We start from the raw sequence: 17,137 nt of genomic DNA on the forward strand, positions 1-17,137 counted from the left end.
ATTAAATGATGGTTGGATCCTGAAGTACAACAGGATCCCTGACATCCTTTCTGCACCCCTATCCAAGATCCTACTTCAGAGAGCAGTGGAGGAAGGTTAGGGACAGCAGCCGAGGAACCGCCCCTCCATCAAGCCCCGCCCCGCCCCACTGTCCGGTATGACCCGCCCACAAACAAATCCCCTCCGTTGTGGCCCCGCCCCTTCCAGGGGATACGCTCTCCGCCTTCCCAGTTCCCCTACTTTGTTCCACTTACTCTGTTGCTGGCCCCGCCCCTTCCGGCCTGCCCTTGCGCCACTCCCCCGGCCGCGTCTCTTGTTTCCATTCTTTTCATTCCGTACGCATCTCTATCGTATTTTGGGCGCTTATGAGGGACTGTGGCGGGCGCTAGAGGGTACCCGCCGCGGCGTCCGGGCGAGTACTGGAGTCCTTCCTTTCTCCAGGCCTCGGAGCTGAGGCCCGAAACAGAGCCAGAGGAGCGGGGGAAAGGGAGGCGACGCGGGTCCCGGGCATGGCAGACTCGGGCGCGGCGCCCGCTCAGGCTGAGAGCGCGGAAGGGGCGCCCTGGGCTCAGCTGGAGGCCTCCGCCCGCCTCCTGCTGCAGGCGCTGCAGGCGGGGCCGGACGGGGCGCGGCGCGGCCTGGGGGTGCTGCGAACGCTGGGCAGCCGCGGCGGGGAGCCCTTTGCCTGGGGCCGCCTCCTGGAGGAGCTGTGCCGGGAGGAGCCCGTCACGGAGGGCCTGGACTGTCGGCTGCAGATGTAAGTCCGGCCGGGCGCCGCACCTCACCCTCCACTGTCGTGTGAGGCAGAGGCCGGCGCCTCCTCCCTTCTCTAGTGGAGGAGCCCGAGGCTCGGAGAGGGTAATTCCCCACAGCGACGGGGTCCCTGCCGCGCACCCTGTGGCGTTTCATTGAGTACCTACTGTGTGCCGGCCAGTTCCGAGTACCGGGACGCAAGACACGCCTTCAGCTAAGTGTAAACGAATAATTATAAGTCAGTGGGCTCAGGTCGATTTTGATCGCACATTACATCTCTAAAAAACTGAACTCGTACCTTCAATATAGGCATACTTACCTACAAAGTGCATACATGTGTTAAAATACGTACGTAACAGAAAATTTTTAAATTAGAAATTTAAAATGAGATAAGTGACAAACATCTGATTGTGTTGACTTTATGTTATCACTTTTTCAAAGCATAGCATACATTTTAGGGCAAGAGCACTTTCCTTAAGGATGGTATTCTTCATCATTTCTAGTCTTTTGGGTGAAGTTGATTTTTTTTTTTTCATCTTTATGTGGCTGACAATTCCTACTAGGGGCAGAGGTGTCAGCCCTGCCATTTTCCTATTTGGTTGTGATTCCGTTATTGGTATTCACTTTCTTTTATAAGCCATGTGTCTGTTTTGTGAGGGTTTCATTTTCTTAAAAAGAGTTACTACTGTATTCATAAATGGATTTAACTATTATAGTGAACTAAAATGCATAGAAAGTAAAAAAAAGTGAGTGAGTGCCACCTGCAGCTTCTAGGATTGTGAAGAGCCAGCCTTCCACTCTTTTTGGAAACCCCTGAGAATTGGGTGAGGGCCAATCCGTGTATTACAAATTTGTAATCTGCAAGCAACACTCTGTGGCAGGTGATCGAATCTGCCTGCCACAATTTGCGCTTGCTACAGCAACCGAGTCTAACCTATTCTGGTGCTCTCTGCTCTGTGAGACTGGCCGTTATATGGACTTAGACAGCGTAAAAAAAAAAAAAAAAAATTGTAATGCTTGATGTCTTGTGTTTTAGTTCAGTAGAAACAGAAGTTCTTAATATTTTCTTCCCACACTCCACTTTGAATTTATTTCAAGAGATGGGTCAGGAGAACTTTTAAAAACCCCAGGTTGGGTGCTATAGAAATGTTTTCTAGCTGCTCGGCTTTCTCTGGACAGTATGGAGAGGGGGGACTTAACGTGAGGTCCCTGGATAGAACTGTACTTAAGTATCATCGTTTTCTTTTGTAATCCTATGTATCTTATTTTATATATTTAACACTTATTCTGATAAGAGGGGGTCCAGTACAAAAAAAAAGCTAAAAGCCCTTTAAATAGGGTCTTCCCCACCTCTCTATTCCCAAATATCCTCCATACAAATTGACCATTTTTTTATACTTTAGTTTTCTGTCTCACTTAGTGTTTGTCTTCCACAAAGAAAAGCTGCTTTTTTCCCTTTCACACACATCTCAAGTACCTTTGTGTGTGATGCTGAGCAGCTCTGCAAAGTTGTGTACAGAGATGAGCAGAGGCTTGATGGGTGGTGGGCTAGATGCACTCATGGCTTGCTTGCCACCCCAACAAACCTCAGGTCACACAGCATCTGGATTTGTACCTTCACAACATTACAGACAGTGACACTGCTCTGTCCTCAGCAGCCCTTGCTGTTATCTGGACACTTATTCTCAGAGTTAATTCATTCACTAAATGTGCATCAAGTGCCTGCTGGGTACTGGGACACAGGAAGAAGACAATACTGTCCCTGCCTCCTAGGAACTCATTTTGGTGAAAGGAACACTAGGGTTGGACAGATGTCACTCTGTGACCTCCAGGGGGATGCCAGCTGGAGCGTAGGGCCTCAGACAGTATTGCACAGCATCTTGGAGTATTTTTACATAAAGTTTGGGAAAGGACTTTTTTTTTATGTAAAACAAGTGTGATTTTTGAGTTGAAATAGGAAGTGTCTTAAGAGCAAGGTCCAGCATAGAATAATAGATGTTCAGCAAACACTTGAGTGACTCATGCTGTCCCCCTCTCCATCCACACTGACAGGTACTGCCTCCCAGCCCCCCGTCTGTCCGTTCCATCTAGCCTCTAGCCCTGCCCAGTCTGCCCTGTGTTCCTTTCAGCAGGACTTAACTGCTTGCCTCCCTCTGCTCCTCAGGAAACCACTGCTGCTGCGATTGCCCCTGTTATGCCGGCGGAACCTGATGTCCCTGTTGATGGCTGTTAGGCCATTGCTCCCTGAAAACAGGCTGCTCCCTCTGCTGCAGATCGCACAGCAGGATCCAAGCCCTGACCCTGATGCCTGGCTCCAGGCCCTGGGGAAATTGCTGCAAAGGGACCTGGGTGTTGGGGTTTCCGTTGAGGGAGTGTCCCCACTGTCTAACGGGTGCCAGAGACAGCTCCGAGACCTGTGCAGGCATCTGGGCGCCGGGGGCAGGAGGTTGCAGTCGGCCCAGTTTCCAGACCCTGAAGAGGAAAAAGAAGAGGACAAGGACTCCCAGCGGCCTGGGAAACGTAGAAAGGAACCGGAGGAGGAGCCTGCCAGTCCTGAGATGGAGAGGGCCCCCAAAAGGTCCCGGTGTTTGGGAAGGGAAGAAGAGGAAAGTTATGAGGAGGAGAGAGCTGAACGTGAGTCTCCGGAAACTCTGTCAGATGGAGGAGACACATCACCCATTAAGAACCAGCCTGTCGTGGAGGCTGAGCCCACTGAGGCTGGTCAGAGTCTGGAGGATGCTAAGGGCTCAGCTGGGAATTTGGAGTTGCCCAAAGCTATCCAGGTACAAGGGTGAGGAGGCTGGGTTCAGAGTGATCCTTCAGGAGTAGGGGTTTTATCCAGGGCAAAAGCTGGTTGGGACACTTCCCCAAGTAGTCCATGGAGCAAGGGGCAGGAGGGTGGGGTTAGGAGGATGGAGCCTCTGCTGTAAAAACTTGGGAAGGGAGCTAATGGAAGTGGGAAACCCTTGACCTAATGATCTATAACATGAGGTTAGAGGGTACCAGTCAAGAGGAAAGGCCCCAGAGCCCCCCTGCTGTGCCATCCTATGGGAGTGGGGGGAATGATGCCGGCACCCAGCCTGCCCTCCCAGCCCAAGGCCTGGGTCTGTCCCCATTGGGGTGGATGCAGAGAAGGCAAGTCTAGGCATGGCCCTTGTCTAGTCTGAGATCTTGAGTGCTTTTCAAGGTTTAGGCTTTATGTTCTTGGCACTTGTCAATCACCTTTGCCTACTATGTCCCTCCAATTTGGGGTCTTCTGAGGAGAGGAGCTGGGACTGGGCTTGAGGCCGTGCTCTGTGGGTAGGGACCTGGCAGTGACTGGGCTCTCCTCTGCAGGACCAGGTTCCCAGGCTGCAGAAGCAGCTCAACACCTGCAGGGAGGTGAGTGACCCCACCCTGCTCACCATAGCCCTTCCTCACCTTCCTGGGCCTCAGCTGTGCTGGGGGGGTGGGGGGGTGCAGTGGGAGGGATGTCACACAGTGAGGCCCAGGCTGTTTGGGTGAGGGGTGCGGTGAGGACAGGCGCTGCAGGGCGTTTCTGGGCCCAAGTACTGATATGTCGTCTGGTAGTGCCTTCCCGAGTTCTCGGCCACCCACTCCAGTCAAAGGGGTGGCCTCGTGACTTATGGTCAAGCACCCTGCCAGCCCTCACATGGGTTTTGCCTTCCCAGAGGTTGGAGGATGCCCCCCCAGTTGAACTGCAGCTTCTCCATGAGTGCAGTGCCAGCCAGGTGAGTCCAGAAAGATTGCCTGGACCCCAGCCTTTTCCATTTAACTTTATGTTTCTCTGCCTCATGTGACATTTTGGGGGGGATTTTGTTGTTTGGGGCTTGGGGTTTTTTGGTCTCTCAGGCGAGGGTCACCCTGAGTGGTTTTTTCAGCCCTTGACTCCACCCCATACGGCAGCCCTCCCAGCCTTACCTTACCCTGGAGTGTCCTCGCCCTACCCCTCTGCTGCCCAGTTGGCTTGAGACAGCCTCGCAGAAACAGACGTAGTGTCCTTCTGTCCTCCCTCCTGCTCGGCAGGTAGACCTGCTCTGTGCCCAGCTGCAGCTCCCCCAGCTCTCGGACACAGGTCTTCTGCAGCTCTGTACCTGGCTGCTGTCCCTTTCACCAGACCTTAGCCTCAGCAGTGCTACTGTGCTGGCCAGGAGCCTCTTTCTTGAACGGGTAGGTGCATTGGGTGCCCTCAGACTGCTGGGCACGGCCGGGAGAGTCCGAGCCCTCAGAAGGGTGGTGCTTGGGAGAGGGTGTTCCAGCCTTGCAGGCTTCTGGCCCGGTCAGGCAGCCTAGGGCAAGGGAAGGGCATGCACCCCCAGGCCACCCACCCACATGGCATCTAACTTCTCCTTGAACCTCAGACCATTCCAAAGGGAGTTGGGCTTGGGGATTTGCGTGCTGGGGAAGGCAGCTATGTGTCTTCTAATGGGTGGGTCCGTGTGAGTCCTAGATAAAAGAACTTTTTTTTCCTCTGTAACATATATCACCATCTGAAATATGTGTCTGATAAACATTTATTGAAGGTAAAAAGAAGTGAATTAAATAGTATTTTTCTCCCCATTGGCTGTAGATTCTCTCCCTGACTTCCTCAGCCTCCCGTCTGCTCACAGCTTCCCTGACTTCCTTCTGTGCCAAGTATACCCACCCCGTCTGCAAAGCCCTCCTAGGTCCCGTGCTCCAGGCCCCAGAAACAGGTAAACTCTGGAAACAGCCTTCACCCCAGGGTGACCCTGGCAGGGTTTGGATGTCCAATGAGTAAAACCTGTTACTTCCCCGATAATGCCCCTATAATGAACTGAGCATTCTGTTCCCTGTAGTCCCATCCTCTCCTGCCATTTTCTCCAGACTTCCCCTGTCTGCTGTCCCCTACCCAGGTCCAGCTCAAACAGAGCTATTGTGTTGCCTTATGAAGGATGAGGCCCTGGAGCCAGACAGGCAGGTTCTAATCCTGGGGTGAGTATGCCGGCCTCCACAACCCACTCCCACCTCCTGCCCCGACCAAGTCTGTTCCCGGCAATCTGGAGTTGCAGCCACTGGGTACCAGGCCCTGTGCCTGGAAGATAGGAGGTGCCCCCTCTCACTGTTGTCTGAACAGGGCTCGTGCCTTCCCACCTGGGTCTGTGCAAGTTGCTCTGTGGCTCTTCCCAAGCCCGGGGTTTCAGTCTCCCCTGCCAGGCACCTTGTGGAATGCAGAGAAGAGGCTGGTGGTCCTGGCTCTTGCGTAGTTTACAGTGTAGTTGGAAATTGACACTGTGATTAAGAGCACTGACTCGGCAGTCAGGCAAAACATGGTTTTAAATCTCACTTTTGCTTTTCTTTTTTTAAAATGTGTAACTCAAACAGGTTACTCCATATCTCTGAGCCTCTCAGAGCTTCTTCAAATGAAAAATGGGGATAATACTCACTATGTAGGATTTTTCTAGATATTAAATGTGATAATTCATATAAAGATCTCAGTACAGTACTTGGTACTTAGTAAATACTAAGAAATTGTTATTAAATTGGTATTACAATCGGGAGTCAAGACGTAGACATGTAGAAATAATGAGTAGGTAAGATCCCATTGGACACCAACATGAAATATAAAATGCTAAGTATAATATGAGTAGGGGACAGTCTCAAAAATAATATCAGCCACCATATACTGAGCACTGTGTCTGTCCTTTAAATTTATTATCTCGGTCTTCATGCAATCTGGTGAGGTAGGTGCTGCTGGAAAAACAAGCTCAGAGAGGTTAAGGGATGTGGCCAAAGCTCACCCAGGTAGCAAGTGGGAGAGGCTGGGATCAAAACCAAGTCTGTGCACCCAAGAAGCCACACTGTCTGTGTGACACGTCACCTTTCCAGACAAGCTGAGGACCACACGGTAGAACAGGGAGCACAGCTGGAGTGGACCTCACTGTGGGTGGGGCCCCACAGGGCAGGCTCACCTTCCTTAGCAAGCCCTGTGTGTGTCATCTCACCCACCATTATGTTCCCTGGGTTGCCCCCACCTTTTGTACTCAGGATGTATTCTTGACTCCTGGTTATTTTCAGGGGAGCATTGTACACCCCACTGCCAAGTGCCATTGTCAGTTCCCAGAGTCTTGGGTTGTGGCCTTCCCAGTGCTGAGCATGGGCTCTGCAACAATGGCTACTGGGCAGCCGGCAGAATCAGGTGGGGGGTGGGGGTCTGGCTGTCCCCGGGCCCTTGCCCAGCCTTCCAGTAGGAGCAGTAGATACCCAGGCTTGGGTGAGAGGCCAGGCCTTACCCACCTGGGCTTGTGTTTTACAGACAGATCCTGGAGTTGCCCTGGAAGGAGCAGACTTTCTTGGTGTTGCAGTCACTCTTGGAGCGGCAGGTGAGCAGGCTGCCTTGGGGAAAAGTGGACAAAGAAGTGCCGCAGGGCTGTGGACGGGCGTGGGGCTCCTGTGTTTCTGATCCCTTCGATGACGGAGGGGCAGGCAGTACAGCTGCCCTACAGAGCGGGCCCTGTGACCGTGGGAGCGTCCTGGGCTTCAAAGGCTGGTAGCAGAGAGCTGACTGCATGGTAAATCCCTTCAGTGCTTCTTACTGGCTCTGATGTGTGTGTATAAATTTAGTTTTATTATTGAATAGGTAGTAAATTCATATGTGTTTTGAAAGCTCAAAAAGATAATAGTGAAAAATATACCCCAGCCATCCAGATTCCCCTCCCCAGGGTGAATCAATGTCATTAGTTTCAGGGGAACCCTCCCAGAGGTGCTTTATATCTACAGGGACATGTGTAAATGTACTTTTCCTCTGCTTTTTATATAGGTGGTAACAGCAAGCTTGGTTCTCTGTATTTTGCTTTAATCACTTAACTGTATATTTTGGCAATTTTTCCATATCAGTATCTAAAATTCTGCCTCATTTGATTATAACTTAGATGTTGACCTAACCTCTTTATGTCCCAGTTTCCTCATCTACTAAAGGGAGTGATGACAGCACCGACCACATTAGACTGTGGTGAGGTTTAAATGGGGTAATAGGTATAAAGTGCTCGAATGGAGCCTGGTGCATAATAATGCTTATTAATTTTTTTTTATGAAGAGCTATTGTTATTATGCTGGCAGTATCACTCCTGTGTATCTTCAACCACTAAGCCAGGCTAGGGATCTCTGGCCTCCCTTGGTCCTAATCTGAGTCTTTGCAATGGTCGCCATGATTTTCTGAGACCTGTGTGCCAGCTTTATGTGCATTATCTCATTTAATCCTTTTCACAGTCTTCAGAGTTAGATTTTATGAGCCCCATTTTATAGATGTGGAAGCTGAGGCTAAGTTTGGTTAAGTGACTTGCATAGGGTCACCCAGTTACGCCTTTTCTTGTGCTACCATCCCATCTCCCAATGTGTGCAGGTGGAGATGACCCCCGAGAAGTTCAATGTGTTGATGGAGAGGCTCTGTAAAGAGGGGCTGGCAGCCACCACATCCATGGCCTATGCCAAGCTCATGCTGACGGTGATGACTAAGTATCAGGCCAGTGTGAGTATTGGTAGGGCCATGAGGGCTGGTCCTGCTGCTCTGAACCTGCCACGAGGGTGTACACGTGTTTGCCAGGGAGAAAACCCTGACTATTAGCCAGGGAAATCACAAGTTCAAGCCCAGCACTAGGGAATGAGACTACTTAGTTCACTCATTCAGCCAACATTGCTGTGGGCCAGATGCCATATGGGGAATCGACAATGACCATATCACAGTCGCTGCCCTTGACTTGACCCTCTCCCCTAATTCCAGGTTAGTGGAAGGGGAGAGAGATGATAAAAAGATCATTGTAACATCTGGTAGGAGCCAGATGAGAGATTTGCATAGGGCTTTTGGCAACAGAGGAAGAAGGGCAACTAAACCTTTTCTGTGGTTGTGAATTGAGACAGGCTTCCCGACTTTTAAAAGGTGAGTGTTAGTCAAGGGTCAAGATGCAGGAAAGGGCATTTGAGGGAAAGCACACTGTAAGCAGTGCATGTCCAAGGGGTCTACAGGGAGTTCGTTGTAGCTGGGGCCTAAAAACATGAGAGTTGATGATGGTCAGGGATGAGGTTAGCTAAAGTACCAAGAGCTGATACTTGCATAGCCCCTGCTACATCTCAGGTGCTGTTCTAAGCCCTTTCCATATGTTAACTTGCTAGTTTGTTCCATGCATTATCACTATGGGAAGATACTATTATTAGTTCTATTTCATAGAAAAAGAAATTGAGACTCAGAATGGTTAAAGTAACTTGCCCAAGGTCACCTTGCCAAGCCATGGTAGCATCTTACGAAGGGCCCTTTAGGTTATGAGGAGGAGCTTGGACTTCATCTTGAAGGCCTGGTATTCTCAGCTGTTGGCTCTTTACCTTTTCGTTGAGAGTCGTAGACCAGTTTGATGCTTTGATAAAAGATATAGCTCCTCCCAGAAAAAATGAATATTTGAACACACATCTTATGAACACATATCAGGAGGCTCCTGGATCCTCTAGATCCTGGAAGCAGGGCCTCCAATACGAGGCCTCAGGAGTTATCCCATGGCCTTCAGCTGGAGTGACTTGGTCAGATTTGCATTTTATAAAGAAACCTCTGGCCTCTTTAAGGAGTGGGGATTAGGGAGGGAAGATACAGTGTTGAGGCCTATCAGGAGGTTGTAGCAACAGGTCAGGAAAGAAAAACTGGCCCACAGGGAAGGGGCAATCTCAGTAGATTGTCTCTGAACTATAGTTTCCTCCTCTGTAACTGGGAGGGTTGTGAGGCTTTTATGAACTAACGCACATAATTACTGCCACATAGAAAGCCCTCTGTTGTCCGTTGTTATTAATATGACTGACTTAGTAAGTTGTGCAGTTAGTATTTGGCTCAAGTCCACCTGAATCCAAAGATTTTCTTCACCATGATGAAATAATGAGGTTCAATTGCTCAGGGAGTCATTGCTTCCCCCCATTATCCTTAAGTCTTAGATTCCTCTCCTTTCTGAGTAGAGCCCAGGGTTGGATGGGAGGGGAGGGACCAGCTTCTGGGTCCTGACATGATTCTTCCTCCTCCCTAGATCACTGAGACCCAGAGGCTGGATCTGGCCGCACCCCTCTCGCTCAACACCACTTTCCTGAGGAAGTCCCTGCAGTCCGCCCTGAGACACCTGCCCCCCTGATCTTCCACCAAGGGACCATTCTCCTAGAGCTCTCACACCAGCTTCCTGAAGGGCACTTCTGCCCTCAGCACCTCTCCTTATCCCTCTGTCTTGGGGTAAAGGCTGAGCCTGGCCATCCCAGGCATCAACTGCCTCCTGTTCCAGGCTGCAGGGAAGCCATCTTGACCTCCCAAGCAGTGGAGGGTACCAGGCTAAGAGGGCTGGATTTCCAAGGGCTGCTGACCCTGGCTCACTCCTTGTCACTTCTACCTCAGGCTGTGGCAACAGAAACTCCTACAAGCCCTGTAGGGTCACAGCAGACCCAGAATAGCCGAATGATGCTCTGGGGGACCTGTGTGCTCTGTACAAATCTCGTGCTCCAGTGTGTGTTATGATTCCTTGTACTGTTCTGACTTGAATAGTAATTTATCGATGCTATTTAATAAAAAGTGAGAAGTACAACAATGTCTTATTACAAACAGTCCCTGCATTCCTATCAACTCTGGGTATTTGTTGAAAATCAACTCACCAACACCCCTACCTCCACTCTTACCTTGCCCAGCGACAAGGAGCATTTTTTCCCAGTGGAATGTTGTGTGAGAGGAAGGTGGTAGAGTTCTGAAGTTCATTCAGGTTCTGTGGGCCAGGTAATGTGATACCACCCACCCCAACCCTGTTAGCTGTCTGTTGAGTAGGTGAGGTGGGCAGCAACCAAGGGGTGGGGGGCTTGAAGGTGGGAGTGACTCAGACAAGTTGGGGAACGCTTTTTTGGGGAGAAGACGTTTGAGTAGGGATGGAGGTCCTGGGGTTACTGTGGACTGAGAAGAGGATGTGGCCTATTGAACATGAAAAGGCAGAAAGGGTGTGCAACGCTGGGCGTGTCTGTTTTACATCTTCCCATAGCACCTAGCTAGGCGCCTTTTACATAGTAAACACAGCGGGTTGGTGTTATTGAAGCAGCCATGGGGTGAAAGTTCCTTAGAGTACCTTTCCAGCTCTTCCCCACTGCAGGCTAGGCTTTGTGGGGTCAAGAACACAACTTTATTGACATGTCCCTTTTCACAACTCCCTCGGCAGCCTTGGGCCCCCATTAGAGCAAGATGAGGGCGAAGGATCAGGAGTAAAGCCTGCTTTTGAGACAGGTGCGGGGAAGGCAGGAGGAAGTCGGCAGAGGAAGTCTGCAGACAAACATGCAGAAACTGCACGCTCTCAGCGGCCCAGTACATGACATCTGAAGCTGAAGCCCTGGACCTAGCCTCTTCCCTATGGGCCTGGCAGCTGCTGGCGCGAAAGAAGATAGTCTCAGCGTGCCATGGGACGTCCAGGACCGCAGCATCTCAAGTGGTCTGGGCGCTGACATAGCGGTGCCACGCGCGGCAGCGCCCTCCAGCGGCCGCAAACGCCGGCGCTCCCGGGGATAAAGAAGCCGACCGCACTCAGAAGGGAAGACACAAGGCATCTCTCGCGAGAAAAGATCCCTATTTGTGCGCATGCGCGAACGGAATTATTCTCTTTTCCGGTTTTTGCGGCGTGAGGAATCATGAGGTGAGTGATATTTAGGGGGTTATCCGTGCTCATCCACACCTCCAGGCACCTCCGTGGGAAAGGGCACCCTACAGATGAAATTGGGATCCTTGCCCCTTGCTTCGCTGCGGGGCGTTTTCTGCCGGTCGTCCGCCTGCGGTCCCCGCGTTCCAAGTTCTTGGGCCAGGCCCGGCCGCCAATGGGGTCCCTCTTTCCCGGGGCCTACATCTGGTTCGCGGACCCACATCTTCCGATCTGGTGTCACAACCCCCCAGTCGCTAAGTCTGACGCTCCTTCCTAACCACGCCGAGGGTGTTGGTCCGCGGCCCCCGGTTCCTGAGCGCTGGTCTTGCTTCTCTCTCACAGCAGCAAAGTCTCCCGCGATACGCTCTACGAGGCGGTGCGGGAAGTCCTGCACGGGAACCAGCGCAAGCGCCGGAAGTAAGCGCGGGCCTCCGCGGGAGGGCGGACCCTGGGGGTCTTGGGGAGCCACGCGCAGCTGACTGAATTGTTACTCTCTGTAAGGTTTTTGGAGACGGTGGAGCTGCAGATCAGCTTGAAGAACTATGACCCTCAGAAGGACAAACGCTTCTCGGGCACCGTCAGGTTGGCACCGTTCTGACCCCACTCAGCCCTCTGCGCACAGCTCTTGCCTGGAGGCTCCTGTTGAGCCCGAGGGGGCAGGCACGCGCGGCACTGAAGTGCCCGGGGTAGTTCAGAACCCCTGCTCTGGGCTGGCGCGGCAGGACGGACCCTCACCCTGGGTCTTAAAACAAGAGGGGAGGCGTGGGGAGGCCTTGGCCGAGCCCGCCGGCTAGTTTGAGAAGCCAGACTAGCTGTTGGTGAACGTGGACGCTCTGGGTAAGGCTCGGTGGCTGCCGCGGTCCCAGACCCGTTCACCTGCCTTGGGACCCAGGGTTGGGTGTGACGTGTCCTGTCCCACAACCACAGGCTTAAGTCCACGCCCCGCCCCAAGTTCTCCGTGTGTGTTCTGGGGGACCAGCAGCACTGTGATGAGGCCAAGGCGGTGGACATCCCCCACATGGACATCGAGGCGCTGAAGAAACTCAACAAGAACAAGAAACTGGTCAAGAAGCTGGGTGAGTGGGGATGGGATGTGGACAGACAGTTCTCACGGAAGTGGTGGAAAAGTGGTACTAATGCCATTTGGATTTTAAAATAAGGAGGGTAGGATTGTGACCAAAGGGATCTGCTGTCATTGGTTAGCTTGAGGTTAGGAAAGTTCTTTTTATGTTTGCTTTGATGATTGAGTTTTATTACAAGGGAAGAGGGGGGCTAGGTGGTAAACAGGTGATCCATTGACTAGTCAAGTGCTTGTGTTCTGAATTAGAATTTCTACTTGACGCTCCAGTTTAGTTTCTTATTAATCTCTGCTCTAAACATTTTACAGGTGCCCTGGTTGTCATGTAGCAAGAAAGTAGGAAGGCAGGATTAACCAGAGAATGCATTTTCCATTGCACATGGATTGTGGGTCAGCTTGGGCTTCTGATGTGAGGTTTTATATGAATGTTGGACCAGTAGAAGTCCAAAGGGCGGAGATGATTAAACTGGAGTGAGGAAAGGATTGAAAAGACTTAGCACCTGAAGGAGGGGTAGACTGTGCTGGTTTGGGGCCACTTCTGGTTGGTTCACAGAGCCCTGTGTGGAGGTCAGCCTTTCAGGGTTCTAAGCATGCGATGCCTTACTCTTTACCAGCCAAGAAGTATGATGCCTTTTTGGCTTCAGAGTCTCTGATCAAGCAGATCCCACGAATCCTGGGCCCTGGCCTGAATAAGGCTGGCAAGTTCCCTTCCTTGTTGACCCACAATGAGAACATGGTGGCCAAAGTCGATGAAGTGAAATCCACAATTAAGTTCCAGATGAAGAAGGTAAGGAGGCCTTGCTGGTTGCATAGGTTAAGCCATGGTAACAGGTGGCAGGGCCCTGTAGCTTGCCCGCATTCTCTAAATAGGAGCCCTGATTTGCATTTCTGTGATGCTTTTAAGATAGCCCCCAACTTCCTGGGCTGGGTCCAGACCAGTGCTCGTTAGGTCACTGGGATGGACGGATGGGCTATCTGCCTCATGTATGTTCCCAGTCTTCCCATGTTCTCTTGCATCTAGCCACAACCTGGTGTGACCTTCCTCTCCCCACAGGTGCTGTGTCTGGCAGTGGCTGTTGGTCATGTGAAGATGACAGACGATGAGCTTGTGTACAACATCCACTTGGCTGTCAATTTCCTGGTGTCACTGCTCAAAAAGAACTGGCAGAATGTCCGGGCTTTATACATCAAGAGCACCATGGGCAAGCCCCAGCGCCTGTACTAAGGCACAGCTTAATAAACCATACTGCTGTCATTACCTGTGTCTGCCTGTGACTTGGTGGGGTGGGAGAGGGGTGCTCTGTAAGTTGAGATTGTGTGCCACAGCACAGTGGTGGGTAGTCATTTTACCCATACTGTAAACTAGGAAAGGGTCTTACTGCCCTCAAAACCATGTGGTCTTTCTCCAGTCTCTTAGATGTTTATAACCTGTGACAGTACAATTGCTAACCAGGACTGAAGCGCTTCCAATAACGTTCAGGAGCAGGACTCAAGCCTGTGTGCTTGTGCTGCTTACTAGTGGAGAGGCTTCACATTGAGGACATTGACTCAGCTCTCGGCAGCATGCTTAATGTATGGCTTGTGTATTGGGTGGTTAATGTGAGCTTTCTGGGTTTTGTGGGGTATTTTTTTTTTTTAATCATGCATTTGGGATCTTGGTTTGTAGGGTCACAAAGTTATTACAAATGGAGATTGGGTTCCTAGATGTTTCTGATGAGAGTGATTTATAAACCCTGAGGAATGGGTCTGATATTTGCTTGTCTGACCCAAAATAACAATAGTCCCTCCCTATACCGTGGCCTCACTGTATTGCGGGATGTTTAAAAATAGTTATCTTAGTTTTTTCACTAGATCGCAGGATTTTGTGGTACTGTATATGTATGTTCAGTGGGTTTAAGAGTAGAATATGTTTAAGAACATAAGTAGTGTTTATAAAAAAGTGGAAAAGGTTAATAAGGGACTGGGAAGGGTTTATAAGTGTGGGAAGGGTTTATAAAGCCTAAAAATATATAAATACTAAAATATGTTTCCTACTTTGCGGATTTCCACCTATCACAGGGGCATCTAGAACGTAATACCTGCGATAAGGGAAGGAATACTGTATACAGTATTTCACTATGATATTTTTAGGAAAATACAATGTTGTAATTCATGGGCCCTGCTGATCTTTTTTTAGGGGAGTAATGGGTGAGATCAGGATGTGAAAGTCTCCAGGCTCTGCCCTCTCCCCCGACCTGAGGGATTTGCTGCGGCAGTTCCTACCTCCAGTCCTGGTCACTGAAGAAGAAGTGGCTTGCTATACTGGGAAACACCTGTGATTTAACTTGAGTCTGCTTCATTTAACTTTGGTAAATAAAGGAATCAGGTCATCCCACCAATTTTAATAGACGAAAGGCTAATCCAAAGCATAAATAAAAATGCTGCACCTTCTAACAAGTTTTATCTGGCCTTAAACTAAAAACTGTCCAATGTTCTCACCAAAGAATAGTTTCTTTGCCATTTAAGCTTAATAAATTTGCAGGTAAAGTAGCTACACTGAAATCAGATGAATTTTGGTTCTTAAGGTAGGACTAGCTTTCTCTTTTCCCTAGTCTGATAAAGCATCAGGAGTAGTAAAATAGGCTTGTTGAACGATGTTCCCTTAAGAAGGAAAAGCTGGCTATTAAATTAGGACCCAATTTTATTGAATGAAAGCTTACATAAAATATTGCCATATTTAACTCAGTTAAATGATTTTTATTTGGGAATTTCTGAAGTCCTATAATTGTAATCAAGGGGAGAAAAAGGCAATACTTAAAAATAGGCAAGAAAATTTATGATGATTTGATGACATGGGGAATGTCATACAAAAGCAACAAGTGTGAATATGTTTTATTCCTTGTGTCTGCCATGAAGCTGCTTACAGGCACTTGAGTACAGTTAGAAAATAGAGCCAGGAGGCAAAGACAAAACAGGTGAGCCCCAGCTGCACCTGTGGCAGCCAGCCGCTCCTGAGGGCCTTGGTGGGCACACAGGTGCAGTCCATCTCTGAGCCTAAGACCAGGAAGATATCTGCACCCACAAGTGGTCCTGTCATGATAATGCCATAGTGCAGCCAAGGGTGTCAGGTTTCTCATGACCTCAGATATATGCCCAATTTGTTGAGTGCAAGATGACCAGCCATGTGATTGCTTGTGTGGGCTGAAGTTCTCTCCACGGCCTGAGTTTGAATTCCAGGAGCGATGTGAGCCTGTTGAGCAAGTCTATTAACTTCTCTAGTTTTCTACTGAAAGTGCAGGTGATGGTGGTGCCTACCTGAGAGACAGGAGTATCAACTTAAAAGGATTATGTGCTTTGCATGGTGCCAGGCACTTAGTACTCAATTAAACAGCAGTGACAAAATGGTGATTTCATATACTGTAGTCACATACATAAATGTATCAGACCTGGTACATAGATGTCAGTCGGATTTAGGACAGATTGAGTGGAGGTGATCCTGAGGACACCTCATTAATATGCTGATGAATGGGGAGAACAAAATTCATGATGCCCTCTTGTCTGGAGTAAGTCAAGGAATAAAACCCTTAAAAAGTCATTTTGGAAACTAAGGCAAGATAAATGGGTATGTAGAACTACTTGGGGACTTGAATCTTTGTGCATTACTTATCTGAACCTGAATTTAAATCAAACCTGCACTTTATAAATCTGAGCCCTGTGTATTGGGGTAAGGGTCCTTAAAAGCCAACTCTATATTAACCAAACACTGACTCACCACTTGGAGCTGGGCTCTGGGGAATCTGTTTAAGACACATAATGGCTGCCCTCAAGAGGCCCACAGCACCTCCATCAAGAGAAAAGGGAAGTAGGCAGTGGAATCGGAAAGAAAACTGAGAACACGTGGGGGCACAGGCTGCTTCTGCTGTAAATGAATGTTGAATGAATTTAATAAAATCCTAGCCAGTAGTATGATAGTCCAAACCTCAGTGTGCACCTGAGTTAGAATTTAGGGCTCAAATATCTGAGAAGCCCCAGTTTTCCAGCAGTTGTGCTATAGGAAAATGAGCCCTCATGAACTCCCAGGACAGTGCTCTGGCTTTGACTGTGGAACCGACAAAAAGATGTCACTCCTCCCTTTTCCCTGGAAACATTGGAACAGAAGTAGGGGTAGGAAAGCCAGAACTATAGGTCCCTTCTTCAGGCTCTAGCTTTGTTGGCCTTTCCGCACAGCTTCCCACAGAACCTGACAGGGGAGAGCCACTTCCCTGAGAGCACTGGGCTTTGGGCTCACAAGGACCTTCTTATCCTGGTTCCCTCCCTACTTTGGAACCTCAAAGGAATTCATCACCCACTTTGTTACATTTGCGGTTGGGGGCAGGGGGTAGAGAAAAGAGAAAGCAAGGAGGCTGGTCATATTTCACTCCTCAAATTTTCTGCATGAGAGACCTACGTTACTCTAAAAGAAGTTACCTGAAGGCTGCTTACTCTAGGAGAGCAGCGAAGGCAACGAACCCCACTCGATGATGCTTCAAGCACAGAATAGATGTAATCACGTGTTAGTGCAGAGGTTAGATTTTTGCATCCAGCCCCTGGCCTGGCACATGATGGGTCCTTCATAAACCAGTTTCTGCCTCCAGGTCCTCCTCCCACCTGGCTGGAGCTCCAAGGCACCTTCCCCATTCTA

At 49.8% G+C, this 17,137-nt stretch overlaps 2 protein-coding genes and 1 non-coding gene across 4 annotated transcripts; all 3 read left to right on the forward strand.

Moving 5' to 3' along the window:
- Positions 1–302: 302 nt before the first annotated feature.
- On the forward strand, positions 303–10,316 carry FANCE (FA complementation group E). 2 transcript variants are annotated; one of them, XM_090282270.1, is made up of 10 exons: positions 303–757; positions 2,918–3,536; positions 4,090–4,134; positions 4,425–4,484; positions 4,750–4,923; positions 5,324–5,447; positions 5,628–5,706; positions 7,028–7,094; positions 8,114–8,239; positions 9,771–10,316. In XM_090282270.1, the coding sequence occupies exons 1-10, from the start codon at positions 510–512 to the stop codon at positions 9,870–9,872; spliced, it is 1,644 nt and encodes a 547-aa protein (XP_090138396.1). In that variant the 5' UTR covers positions 303–509; the 3' UTR covers positions 9,873–10,316. The 2 variants fall into 2 exon arrangements, with proteins under 2 accessions (XP_090138396.1, XP_090138395.1); XM_090282269.1 differs by having other exon boundaries at positions 4,780–4,923.
- Positions 1,616–1,741, forward strand: LOC150006878 (small nucleolar RNA SNORA28). Its single transcript, XR_016512173.1, has one exon. It is a non-coding gene; the product is annotated as a small nucleolar RNA SNORA28 (small nucleolar RNA).
- A 1,006-nt stretch (positions 10,317–11,322) lies between the features above and the next one.
- Positions 11,323–13,735, forward strand: RPL10A (ribosomal protein L10a). Its single transcript, XM_090282271.1, has 6 exons — positions 11,323–11,396; positions 11,742–11,816; positions 11,901–11,981; positions 12,327–12,475; positions 13,092–13,264; positions 13,532–13,735. Exons 1-6 carry the CDS (start codon positions 11,392–11,394, stop codon positions 13,700–13,702), a joined length of 654 nt encoding a protein of 217 aa, XP_090138397.1. The 5' UTR covers positions 11,323–11,391; the 3' UTR covers positions 13,703–13,735.
- Positions 13,736–17,137: the final 3,402 nt, after the last annotated feature.

This window comes from Furipterus horrens, unplaced genomic scaffold, assembly GCF_987537825.1.
Source record: "Furipterus horrens unplaced genomic scaffold, mFurHor1.1.pri manual_scaffold_6, whole genome shotgun sequence".
Classification (NCBI taxonomy): Eukaryota; Metazoa; Chordata; class Mammalia; order Chiroptera; family Furipteridae; genus Furipterus; species Furipterus horrens.

Coding starts and splice junctions, on each gene's coding strand:
- FANCE (XM_090282270.1), top strand. CDS start 510: ATGGCAGACTCGGGCGCGGCGCCCGCTCAGGCTGAGAGCGCGGAAGGG. Junction 4,924..5,323: donor GGAGCCTCTTTCTTGAACGG/GTAGGTGCATTG, acceptor CATTGGCTGTAG/ATTCTCTCCCTGACTTCCTC. Junction 5,707..7,027: donor AGGCAGGTTCTAATCCTGGG/GTGAGTATGCCG, acceptor TGTGTTTTACAG/ACAGATCCTGGAGTTGCCCT.
- RPL10A (XM_090282271.1), top strand. Junction 11,817..11,900: donor AACCAGCGCAAGCGCCGGAA/GTAAGCGCGGGC, acceptor ACTCTCTGTAAG/GTTTTTGGAGACGGTGGAGC. Junction 11,982..12,326: donor CGCTTCTCGGGCACCGTCAG/GTTGGCACCGTT, acceptor CCACAACCACAG/GCTTAAGTCCACGCCCCGCC.